Source organism: Myotis daubentonii, chromosome 19 (assembly GCF_963259705.1).
Source record: "Myotis daubentonii chromosome 19, mMyoDau2.1, whole genome shotgun sequence".
Lineage (NCBI taxonomy): Eukaryota > Metazoa > Chordata > Mammalia > Chiroptera > Vespertilionidae > Myotis > Myotis daubentonii.
The window spans coordinates 3,885,967-3,899,487 of NC_081858.1; the positions used below are offsets into that span (position 1 = coordinate 3,885,967).

The 13,521-nt window shown below is 49.1% G+C and overlaps 1 protein-coding gene across 2 annotated transcripts in view; it reads right to left on the reverse strand.

Annotated features, from left to right (window-relative positions):
* CLMP (CXADR like membrane protein) overlaps nt 1-13,521 on the reverse strand; it is a 96,914-nt gene that overhangs the window by 26,549 nt on the left and 56,844 nt on the right. For both annotated transcript variants that reach the window (XM_059676798.1, XM_059676797.1), the window contains exon 3: nt 764-921. In XM_059676798.1, the coding sequence (XP_059532781.1) occupies nt 764-921 (158 nt within the window). The remainder of the gene's footprint in view (nt 1-763; nt 922-13,521) is intronic.

A 13,521-nucleotide genomic window follows, 5' to 3' on the forward strand; every position in this document is an offset into this window, starting at 1 on the left:
GAGACCCGGCCAGCTCCTTGGACTTCCGGCTGCGGCGTTGGCATTGCTCCTTCTGCTGGCAGTTGCTCACGTTCACCATTGCCTGCGTGCCCTGCACTTGCGCCTGTGCCCTATGTTGACCGCATTACCCCATCGCAGAGGGTGCCAGTCATGGCTGCAGAGGTGGACCTGGGCCGGCGCTAGCGCCGCAGAGGAGGCGGAGCAGGCCCCGCCCACAGGCCGAGTCCCGCCTCTAGACCAGAGAAGGAGCCACTGCCTCTGGCCCCTTCTTAGGAAGGACAGGATGGCGCAGGCTCCCTGGGTGGGCAGCGGACAGAGGGCTTCCCAGCAGCTCCTGCTTCCCCCGAGAACACAGAATCTCATCCTCACACCCGAATACCCTCTCTGGTTTATAGTTTCCCATCTAGAGCCTTCGATCTCCAGCGGATAAAGGAAGCCGTTCCAGCCCCATCTGGGGCTCGGTCGTGTGGAGCATCGGCCAGTGCACCCAGAGCTTGCAAGTTCCACGCCCGGTCCAGGCACAACCCAGGTTTCATGTTGGGTCCCCGGTGGGGGCACATCCGGGAGGCAACTGATCGATGCTTCTCTCCCTCCTCTTTCTAAAAATTAGTCAAAAACATATCCTCGAGTGAAGATTTAAAAAAAAGGCAAAAAGCAATTCCAGCCCTTTGTGGCCCAATGAGAAACAGGGGAGGGCTGAGGAGAGGCGAGGGCGTAGCAGAGGGGGAGGGGAGCGGAGGCGGGGCCCTCGCGGCTGACTTACCGCCTTCTGGCTCCCTGTGCTGTCCGTGAGCAGCCACTCGATGTCTAGGGCGCCTTTTTCTTGAAGCCCCAGCTGATGGTGACAGGGCAGAGTGACCTGTTCCTCGGCCACTTTCTTGATCTCAGTGTAAGCCCCCGAGGCTCCGACACAGCAGGACACTGCAAGAGGAAGCCGGGGTGAGAACTCAGAAGCTGCAGCTGCATGGCCGTGTGTGGGAGCAAACGGGCCAGCAAGCCGGTGCCGAGAGGATCCTGGACCAGAAGTGCTGAAGCGCAGGGCCTCAGGCTGGCTCCTCCGTCCTATCACCCTTCCCTGCACACCCCCACCCCGACTACTCCTAGCTTAGAGAGTTTTTCCGAACAATGAAATCACTGGGGTCAACAATACTGGTGTTTGTTTTTTCTCTCCCCTGCTAGCAGAGGCTCCAATAGGACGGAAACCGAAAGGGACAGCAGGGTTAGCGTCCTCCCCAGCACAGGTGCCGCCTCCCAGCTCACCCCTCAGGGCCTTTCGGAGCCAGGGGACCTCGGGACCCCTGAGGAGGTGCAGGCATGCCCCCCGGGAGCAAGTGGGCTCTACAGCAGCCCCTGCTTCCTTACAAATAACCTCCTCTCTTGTCCTCCCAGCTCTGTCTTCCAGTCTGTATGCTCTCATATCCTGTGGTTTCAACCCTTTCTAGTCAAAGCAAAATTCTGAGTTAGCGCATTAGGATCTCATCCCTCCATTGATCCAATACCCATTTAGCCCACGGGCATTCGGCCACTTTGGCCTTCTTTCCTCTAGCTTCTGTCTTTGCAGGAATGACCTCCTGTCAGAGGCGCGGGCCTCCTGCTCGCCTCTCTCCTTCCGGTTGATCTTCGCTGGGGCTCTGGCATTGCTGGCTGCTAAATCTACAGAATTGATGACCAATGAATTGCTGCGATGAAACCCACCCAGATTCTAGGCCTGATGTGTCTGGCACTCCAGGTGTGCTTGATCTTTGGATCTTCTTTTATCTCCTATGTGGACGAAAGGGGCCACATGCTGACCTGACAAGCTCAGGAGAGGCCTGCATGGCGGTTTTGCAGACTCAGAGACCTAAAGTAACCACAAAGGATGGTCTGAAATTAAACCTTAACTAAAAGCAGTTATGATGGGCAGTTACGTCCTAAGCCGATATCTTCACTGACAAGGTCAACCTTTAGTGTAACTGAGCCTATCTGTCTTTTTGCATCTATGATAACATACCCTTGAAATGTCTGGGTAACTTGTGACTTCCCTGTATCTGGAGCCCCTGGGGCAGGGCCAGGTGTGCTGGGCCCAGGACAGATGCAGCAGATTCTTTCATTTGTCATGTTAATTGTTCCTGCACCCACCTAAGTATGTGTCCATCATTTTACTTTTTATCCTATCACAGAGGTTTCCCCGCTTCGTTTAATCCCACCTCCTTAAATGTGTCACCTATGAATTTCATGTATAAATACGGATGTAACCCTGCCATTCTCCGGAGCACTATCTCAATTCGTTGAGGTTCTGCTTCCCGGCATATGTCAACAGTTTGGCTCAAATAAACTCACAAAAATTCTTTACAGGTTTCAGTGGCTTTTACGTTAACACCTTACACGGTAATAAAGAAGCAAAGCGAGGCCCCAGTGGTTAGCTCAGTGGATAGAGTGTCGGTCGGCCTGAGGACTGAAAGGTCCTGGGTTCGATTCTGGTCAAGGGCACATGCCCAGGTTGCAGGCTCAATGATTCACTCTCATCACTGATGTTTCTCTCTCTCTTTCTCTCCCTTCCTCTCTGAAAATAAATAAATAAAATAAAATTATATATATATATATATATATATATATATTTAAAAAAAGAAGAGAAAAGCGTGGCCCTGTCGGTGTGGCTCAGTGGTTGAGTATTGAACCAGGTTGCCTATGAACCAGGAGGTCATCGTTAGATTCCGTCAGGGCACATGCCTGGTTGTGGGCTCCATCCCCAGTGTAGAGCGTGCAGGAGGCAGCCCATCAGTGATTCTGTCTCATCATGGATGTTTCTGTCTCTCCTCTACCTTTCTTTCTTTGAAATAAATTAAAAAAAATTTTTTAAAAAAAGAGCACAGTGTGAAATACAATCTCTTTCAAGCCATTCGCATTGCAACAACATTAAACAACCTCCAAGTGAAAACAGCCCGAGGGCTTGTGTGAAGTCCTTTCTCCTGCAGCAAAACCGCTGCCACCCGAGAAGGGCTTTCAGCACTAAAGCCCAAGGGTCATGACCAGCAGAAGCATATAAACGACCTCTCTTAGTCCGTGTTCATTTCCCAACACGATCGGATCGGCAAGAAATCTGTGGGGCAGGGAAGGGGCCCTGTTCTCGTCCAGGAAGGTGAAGTGAGGGAGATGAGCAGGGCTGGCTGGGGGGTAGCCCTCAGCGGCTCCACCTCCGAGCACAGCAGGGGGTTCCCAAGTTCCCCGGCAAAGAAGGGAGCTGGTGGCTTGGCTGAGCGGAGGGGCAGCCTCAGAACCACCGGACAAGCCCTTGCCGGCCTCACTGACGCTCTCAACCATGTTTCTGTTTGGACCTCGGCACTGCAATGGGCGTGGCCACCACGTGAGCACGAGGGATGGTTGGCCTGGAGAATGAACACTCAAGTCTATGAAGAAACGATTACTCTCCAAGTTTATCGAGGACGTGCATAAAGGGAGTGAGCCACGTGCCAGTGTCACAGAGCTGGGAAGTGACAGCCGGACTCCCCCACACCTGCCTCACTGCCACGCTCACGCAGGACAGCCCTGCTGTGCATGCGTGTCCTGTCTCACGTGGCTTCCCGGAGGTCTGGTGCTCCCACTAGCCAGGAAGCGCCTTGACATTAAGCACTCACCACCGCCTCCCACGGCCCCCAGCCCTGGGCCTCACACACTGCAGGTGCCTAATATTCATCGGAGGGACCTGCATCTAAGCCATGCACTCACTGCACCAGTGAGCAGGCTGGGGCGCACCTCCTGCACCTCCGGTGGTAGCAATGACCGTCTATGCCCACCCTCCCGCAGTCCCCATAAAGCAGCCGGGAACAGCAGGGAAATGAGCTGGTGTGCACCGGACTAAGCTAAGCTTATGAGGGGAGCTCTGGCTTCTGTCCCTGATCACTGAACACTAGACACAGCAATGCTCAGGTGAAACCAGCATCCCACAGCCCTGGCAAAGCTAAGGGACCCCGCTCCAAGTTGGTGCACACAGTAGGCACTTCCTATACAATGAATAAATAAATGCAAGAATCCGTTATGAAAGTTGCTGACTTGAGCCACTAGAGGGAATCAAAGACTCAGGTTTGGTTGATGAACATGGGCTGGGGGGGGGGGGGGGGGGGAGTTGCCAGAGCGCCAAGTTCTATTTATACCTTCCCCAGAGTTAAATAAGGCAGTGCAGGGCGGCCTCTCCGTGATGCAAGTGATGCCACCGAGACAGCGAGCCTCAAGGTCAGTGCGGCACCTCTGCTCTTCCCTGAGCCTCTCCCCGGACTCAAGGAGGCCACTGGGATCCCTGAGGATTTCTCAGGCCCACACCCCTGGCCTGTAGCCTAAATGGACAGGGCCCTGGGTTCTGCATGTAACCTAGCGTGGCAATGCTTGGGGGGGCTCCTGCGCCCAGGGCTCCCCTAGTGGGTAAGTGGAAGGGACAATCTGCACCCCTGGGGGCCAGCCTTGGGTCCCCCCGCATTCAGCCACTCATCTTCATTAGGAAAGCCCTCAAGTTCATGAAGATTTAATTAGGAGGAAACGACAGCCTGGAGAATTGAAAAGCTAGTTAGTGGCAGAACCACGAGTATCAGGGACGCTTAGGGAACAGTCCCCACTGGGTGTGAGGGATGCCTGCAGCCTTTGATGGCGGGGGGAGGGGAGGGCTGGAAGGCGGCAGCACACACACGTATCCACACGCATAGTGCAGCCTAGAAGCTGTGGGCCTCCCTGCGTGCACCTCAGGGGGGTAACAAAGGGCCTGGGGAGCTGGGAGAATCTCCTCCCTGAACTCAGTGTTCCACCTGCAGAGCGGGAATTGCACGGCCTGAGGTGCAGCGCCAGGTGAGGGCACACGGCAGCTCCAGTAAAAGCGCCTCCCTGTAGAAGAGCCCCTCGCAGGGCGCGCCTGCAGTCGGCGGAGATTAACTGAAGGTTTCTCTCTAAGGGGCATTTACCTTTCCTAACGATTCTCTGGAACTTCACGACCTTCAAAGACATGGGGGTAGAAGTAACCTTTTTCACACTCACACTTTTATATAACTGAGTCACATATTGAAGTATTCATTGAGAAGATAATGGTAAATTATTAAAAGGCGATTTCTATCACCAGTTGACCATTTCATTCCCATTGAAACACGCATAGGGAAGTGTTTTAAGCGTTTGTGTGCACAGAGCTAGGCTGGCCTGCTGTGTGGCAGGAGGTGTCTGCGGGCCCTTCTAAGAAGTTCACTTAGTCCAACTTAACGCAGCCTCCAGCCTCCAGCCTCCATGTACTGATGGGCACTGTCTCCACGACATGCTGAGGCCACATTTCCGGGTCAGGCCACGTGGCTTTTAGCAGACATGGCAGGAGGGAGACCCCTGGCGGAATTTTCTCAGATGGGTCCCCATAGAGCCACTGCTGACCCATCTTGCTTTCATGGATGCAATGAAGGAAAAGGCCTGCGGGAACTTATTTTTCCCCCTAGATTTTTATTGATTCAGAGAGGAAGGGAGAGAAAGAAATAGAAACATCAATGAGAGAGAATCATTGACCGGCTGCCTCCTGCACGCCCCACACTGGGATCGAGCCCACAACCTGGGCAAGTTCCCTGACTGGGAATCAAACCTTGACCTCCTGGTGCGTGGGAGGACACTCAACCACTGAGCCACACCAGCTGGGCCAAGCTAGCAACTTTTTGTTGCACAGGGCAATGCTCAACCAGCTGAGCCACGCTGGCCAGGGCTAAGCCTCAATGTCTTGATCTATAAAATGAGAGAAACTGATTTTAAAATTTCCAATGTCCTTTTTATTTTTCTGGTTCATAGGTCGATGCTCAACCCATGCCGGCCGGGCGGCCAGGGGTAACTTTTAATAGAAACTTGAATGCTGCATTTAAAATATCTACCTCTCTCTTATTTCCCTAACAGAGAATTCTTCTACTTCTCAAATACTTGCTGAATCCTACAGGACCCAGCTGCCTGGGACCTCAGTTAAGTCTGCAGACTTACTCTCTGCAAAGAATGGGTCCTCCACGCTGCCACCATCAACACAGGCCCCTGGCGTCCCCAGGGTCGCATCCGGGAGAGGCCACGTGCTTGGCACGCAGGTTGAGAACCAAGTTGTTGGTTACCAGGCTGTGCAGACAGGCAGTGTACAAGTCACCAAGTTAGAGAGCCACCGTGGCTACAGTTCCAGGTCGGGTGCAGGGCTGTGCCATACGCACCATTAACGTGGAGCAGGGCACCCGCTAACGGCGATTGAGTTGTGTAAGCACCTCCTTCACTCAGTGATTGCACTTTTCTTATGGGCCTGCTCACGTCAGAAAAATAAAAAGGACGTTGGAAATTTTAAAATCAGCTTCTCTCATTATATAGATCAAGACATTGAGGCTTAGCCCTGGCCAGTGTGGCTCAGCTGGTTGAGCATTGTCCTGGGCAACAAAATGTTGCTAGCTTGGCCCAGCTGGCATGGCTCAGTGGTTGAGCCAGGTGGTCAAGGTCTGATTCCTGGTCAGGGCACATGCCCAGATTGTGGGCTCGATCCCCAGTAGGGGGCGTGCAGGAGGCAGCTGACCAATGATTCTCATCATTGATGTTTCTCTCTCTCTTTCTCCCTCTTCCTTCCTCTCTGAAATCAATTAAAAATACATTTTAGCCCTTGCCAGTTTGGCTCAGTGGATAGAGCATCGACTGAAGGGTCCCTGGTTCAATTCCAGTCAAGGGCACATTCCCGGATTGTGGGCAACCAATCAATGATTCTCTCTCATCATTGATGTTTCTATCTCTCTCTTTCTCTCTCCCTTCCTCTCTGAAATCGACTCACCTGATTTATAGACTAATATATATAAAATTTGTAGGGGTGTGTGTGTGTGTGTGTGTGTGTGTGTAGAATAGGGTACCCACTCATAAGTGAAGTGTTTTAAAAAATTTTGTGTACAAAGAGCTGTGGCCAGGTAGCTGTACCTTCCAGACTGTTTCGGGCACACTGCATGCAATTCAAGATGCAGCATGAAGCACTAGAAAGAGTATGAGCGTTGGAGTTAGATAGATGTGACTTTAACTAGTGGCCAAAAGACCAATGGATTCCCTGACCACTCTAAGTCTTTTTCCTTCTTTGAAAAATGAGTATAAGAACATCCACTGTGAAAGATTGTTGTAAGGATGCCTGGCACTGGCACATGGTATACAGTACATTCTCAAAATGGTAATTATTATTGACAATAACTGTACACACTGTACTTTGAAAAACAAGAAACAATATGCTGAGGAGGTGAAGCAGAATTGTGAGGAGTTTGAAAGTCATTTTGCTTGACAACTGGTAATATTTGGCCGTATTGGCTTTATCTATCTAGCATCTATTTAGCTATCTATCTATTATCTATCTATTATCTATCTATCTATCTTCTATCTATCTTCTATCTATCTATCAATCATCTATCTATCATCTATTGCAGCACTTAGTTGAGTGTAAGTTGCAGACAGCATGACCTTTACCTCTAAATGTTGCAAGAGGCACCTCCTCAAAGCAAGCCGCTCTTCCCACAGCCACATCCTGACCACACCCAGGAGAGCGGATCATCTTGTACAGAAGAGCGTTTCTGACAAGAGTGTGAGGAAGAGTCGGGGGTGAGACTGACCAGTTCTGGGACGGGAGACGGGCTTTTCCTGCACAGAGTGCGGGAAGGAAGAAGCGATCTTGGTGAAGGAGCAGCTCCAGCAGATGGGCAGTCTCTGCCCTCCCCTGCCCACAGCCTCTGCCCTCCCCTGCCCACAGCCCTCACCGGGAGCTAGGGAAGTTTCTCTTCCACATCTTTCCTTCCTGGTCAACCCCAGAATAACTCTAGTCTTCTCTCTGAAGACTCTATGACGTCTTCAGAAAAGAAAAACCACATTCAACCCTGGCCGGTGTGGCTCAGTTGATTGGAGGGTCGTCCTGTGCATGAAAAGGCAGCAGGTTTGATCCCCCATCAGGGCATGTACCGGGATGCCGGCTTGGTCCTTGGTCAGGGAATGTTTCTCTCTCCCATCAAAGTCCCTTCTCTCTCTCCCTTCCTCTCTATAAAACATCAATAAGATTTAAAAACAAGTGAAAAACCACATTCAGGACGAGCTGCTAATGGACCGATACATTGGGATGTCTTCTCAAATACATGTTTGATATTTAGAGAAAGGCTAAAGCTAACAAATGAAGCTTGCAGATAGATGATCAGTGGGATTTAGACATCGGGGAATCGTGTGGTGACTTGTTATTTTCCCCCAGGAGGGAGCACTTGTTCCCAGGTCCATGGTGGCAGCCTGGGCTTCGGACTCCGGGAGGAGGGTGAGCAGATAATGAGCTTTCTCCCTATTCCCTTAGAAGGGGAGAGGAAACGGGAGAGCCCCAAGCTGATGGAGGGTCGGAGCCCTGAGCTGATGGAGGGTCGGAGCCCTGAGCTGATGGAGGGGTTGAAGTTTTTAGACTAAACACAGTGCATAGGATGAACACCCACCCAACTGAGCCCCACCTGCAGGGCATACATTTTTATTAATTGATTTTAGGGAGAGAGAGAAAGAGAATGATCAATTTGTTGTTCCAATTATGCATGCATTCATTGGTTGATTCTTGTCAGTGCCCTGACAGGGGGTTGCACCTATGACCTTGGCATATCAGGATGATGTTCTAACCAGCTGAGCTACCAGCCAGAGCGTCAACATTACTCTTTTTAAAAAATATATATATTTTATTGATTTTTTACAGAGAGGAAGGGAGAGGAATAGAGAGTCAGAAACATCGATCGGTTGCCTCCTGCACATCCCCCACTGGGGATGTGCCCGCAACCAAGGTACATGCCCTTGACTAGAATCAAACCTGGGACCCTTCAGTACGCAGTCTGACGCTCTATCCACTGAGCCAAAACAGTCAGGGCATCAACATTACTCTTAAACACCGTTGAGGTTTAACATCTTTGAAAGAACTAAGAGGAAATGGTCCATGCAACTATAGTGTGTTTTCCTATCTGGGGATATTTAATCCACAAGGGGGCAGAATTTACTTAGAGAGGATTATGCACACCTGATATATATATATATATATCGAGAGAGAGAGAGAGAGAGAGAGAGAGAGAGAGAGAGAGAGAGAGAGAGAGAGATTTTATTGATTTCAGAGAGGGAGAGGGATATAGAAACATTAATGCTGAGAATCACTGATTGGCTGCCTCCTGCACACCCTCCACCGGTGATCAAGCCTGCACCCTGGCATGTGCCCTCATCAGGAATCGAACGGTAACCTCCTGGTTCATAGGTCGACACTCAACCACTGAGCCATGCTGGCTGGGCAAGCCTGACTTTTAAAACTCTGTCCCAGATGACTGAGAGGGACTGAGGAATCAGCAAAAGAACTTTTAAGATCCCTTGGCTCTCGAAGTTTGGTCTTTTTCTAGGCCAGTAACTTCCTGAATTACAAAATTGTGAATGGCTGGTATATGTAGTCTAGAATCTCAAGCTTGGGAGGGCTGGCAGAAGGTCATTGTCTACTTTCAGGGAAATTTCACTTTTAAACCTAGTTTGCTGAAGTTTATGAAATTATTCATATTCTCTTATTATCACTATAATCTGAAATCACAGTAACAGTCTTGACAGGCCTGTTGGCATGACATTGTTTTATTATAAGATGTCATAGGACATGCAGGGGCAGGGATTTCTATAGTATTCCCTCGACACTTCAGGTCCCAGGTGCCACCAACAGGAGCACTGACAAAACAGCTGCACCAGGGGCGGAGCGAGGAGTGTGCATTGTTCAGCGACTGTGAGTGCACTCACATCCTGTCACCGCACTGGGTGCTGCTGGGGACACAGATTGCCCTTTGCCTACGAAGAGGTCGCAGTCATAGAGAAACAAACAGTGAGTCAACAAACCCTGCTCAAGGCAGTGTGTGGTCCATATCAACGTGAGGGGCAGCAAGGATCCTAGAGAACGGTCCCCATGGTGACGGGATGGCAGCTGGACATGAGGGGATGGCTGCAGAGACTGGGAACGGCAGTCTGACGGCTCAGGAAACCAGCAGCTAAGCTGACCGCAGCACTTGACAGGTTGGAACATCACCATGGACCCTAGTCCTGACGAGGTCTCACAGACTGACCAGTGATATCACAGTCATCATGTCAGCTGTGTCACTGTCCTACAGAACCGGGGTTGACCGTCTGGGAGTAATGTTTGTTTTTTCAATCCTCACCTGAGGATATGCTTACTGACTTTAGAGGGAGAGGAAGGGAGAGAGAGATAGACAGACACACACACACACAGATAGAGAGAGAGAGAGAGAGATCGAGATCAACTGGTTGCCTCCCATACGTGCCCCCACTGGGGATAGGACCCTCAACCTAGGTATGTGCCCTGACTGGGATTGGAACCTGCAACATTTTGGTGCACAGATGACACTCCAAACAACTGAGCCGCCTGCCAGGGCTGGGGCTCATGTCTTATTCTGGTCTCTCCAGTAATGACTTTCAGGGGGAGGATACTGATCTGGTCCACAGGGATCGCTCTCCTATCCAGAAATACACCCTTTATGCCTCAGAATTCTGTCCTCAGTAATATGCTAGTACAGGTACATGCGTGTACCCATGTTCACATATGTAGGAAAACATACACACAGCTGTCTAGAGACCCTCACAAGAGGGTCTAGAGACCCTGTGTCAGTGCACAGAGGTGACAAGAATGTGTGCCTTTGATTCCGAGACTCTGAGAGCTAGATCCCTCACTAACCTATTTCATTGACATGTCTATTTATAGCCTCTGTCTCATTCCGAAGCCTCCTGGCTTTCTACATCTAAATCTTTTATTACCTTCTGCAGAGAGAGGGAACAGAGGGGAGAAATTAGACATGGACACAGGCTTACTCTCCAGAGGGCAAGCATCCATTTTTAGGGATTCATGGCAATTGAGATTTCACTGATAGTTAAAATCCACTGATAAATTAAAGCCTCATGTCAGCCTCTAACTTTGTACTTCCCCCTTCACCTTCCATTGTTGGTCCCTTTGAAACAAACGAAACGATAGGTCGTACAAATGCATCATCCAACATGTTTTACCCTCGATGTAGTGATACTAGGCAATCAATTCTGAGCGCTTGTTATGTGCATGGTTCTTCTTGACTTAGAGTCATTTCCACTTTTATCTCCTCAGCAAGTGTGGGAGGTGAGCAGTCTCCTCACTCTCGTTTACAGGCGGAGACACGCGGATGCAGACGGACTTGCCGAGGTCACAGCTGGTCGGGCGCAGAGCCACGATGCTAATGCAGCCACTTCCGCCCCCAGCCCACGCCCTCAGCAGCGTATCACACGGACTCGCTCTCCGTCTGTTTAACAAAATGTTATCGACCTAGAGTTATGCTGGTATTCTTGTGGGTTCCCTCTGAGCTTCTCATCGTTTTTCCCTCTTGATCATGTACAGGAAAGCTGTTAAAGGTCCAGATAGTGTCACTCCGGGAGGAAGGGGTATAGGTAGAAGGAACACGTGGAGGTTTCGGAGGGGCTGGCTATGTTCCGGTTCTGGATTAGGTGCTTATTACGTTAAATTTGTGACATTCATCAAGCCTTATCCTTATCATTGTGCATTTTTCCGTGTGTATATTATACTATTTATTATGTATTGCTGCGTAACAAATTGTCCCAGAAGTTAGCATTTCAAAACAACAAACATACCTTTTTTATGTGTACCTTGTTACCAATCTTTTTTAAAACTTATTTAAAAAATATTTTTCTTGTTTTTTAATGTCAACATTTTTATAATATTTTAAAATTTAATTTATTGGGGTGACATTGGTTAATAAAATTGTATAGATTTCAGGGGTACAATTCTATAATACATCATCTGTATATTGCACTGTGCGTTCATCACCCAAAATCAAGTTTCCTTCCATCACCATTTATCCCCCCTTTACTCTCTCCTACCTTCCTTCACGCCCTAAAAACATAGCTTATCTGCTAGTTTCTGTGGGTCAGGAATCTAAGCACAGCTTCGCTGGGTAGCTCTGGCTGAGAGTCTCTCATGAGGTGCAGTACACTGTTGGCTGGGACTGTGGTCTTATCTGAAGGCTTAACCGAGGTGGGAGGAGTCCATTTCTAAGCTTACATGTCTGGTTGCTGGCAGGCATCAGCCCTCAGCCGCTCTGGGGCCGCCTCACCCTATAGCAGCTGGCTCTCCCCAGGGAGTAACCCAAAGGATTGAGAATCACTGTCTTACAGAATTAAAAATGCTTTAACCAATGCACTAGTTGTTTTGTAATTACAACATCCTTTAAGTGTAGATTCTGACAGGAATGTTTTCTGTTGTATAGAAAGGCAATAATAAGCTGGTACTACCACTTTTATATTTGTACAGAACTTTTCAGATTTCACAATTCTTTCCATACATATTTTGAGTTTCATTATGCAGAGTAAGTGGGAATTGTAATTTAGTATTAGTATATCTGAAAGTTATAAAAATGCTTTATAATATTTAGCACTTATTGAGTGCTTACCATATGCGAATTACTGTATGTTAAAGGACAGATATATGTATATATATTTTATGTACATATATATTTATACATAAAAATCCATATAATTATTTAACCCTACTAGGCAGGGTTTTGCCTCAATTTACAGAGCAAAACCTAAGACTCAGAGAGGCTAAGTAATTTGCTCAGACCTACTAGTAAGAGCCAACAAATGGTAGAATCAACATTTCAACTCAGTCTGACTTCAGACCTCCTAGGCTCTACAAATGATGTAAATTATAATCTTCATAGCACGCTGGTAACAGATTTTCCTGGAATGCGTCGTGGGGAAATTTTTTGCCATCTTCATATTGGGAAGGGGAAGAATTATCTTCAAAGGTCATGGCAGGTAGAATGTGAAAAGCAGTAACTCCCCTTCAGCATTTGTACCCAACACTAAAGGACATGGCAGTCTTTCTTCTAAAGGCTGATTCTATTGACCTATTATCATTTGGGTGAAGTGCTGAATATAGTCTTACTGACATGTTCACAAAAAGATGACCATATTTATCATACCACACATTCATCATAACACAGACTCTTATAGGGGCTTTAAACACTAGTATATTAGAGACATTCTCAAGGGCGTCAACAGCTTAACATGCTGCTTCCATCTAGCGGGTGAGCAGAGCTGTAATCAGGCTCAGCTCATGTTTCATGAGAAACAGCTCCAAGCTTCTCTTCTCCCAGAGACATGAGGTCGATTAAAACCTGGACAGCGATCATTACCCTCCTTGCTGATGTGCGCAGATAATCGCTCCACCAGACGTCAGCCCCTCCCCTGAGGTATCAGGGGCAGACAGCCTGCAGGCCTCCCCAACAGTCTCCATCCCTGCAGGCCCAGCGTCCGCAAGGGAGGCTGTGTCCTGCCAGGCCGGTTCCCCTAACTTGACTTTCTTCCTGTCATTCACCCACGCCCAAATGACTCAAGTGGCGCCCCACGCTCATTTACTCATCTCCACTCAGTAATCATTCAAATGACCTAAGCTGAGTCTCTGGCCTCCAGGGGACTGCCTTCCAGCTGACCTCTGTGTGTCCCCCTGCAGCGAGC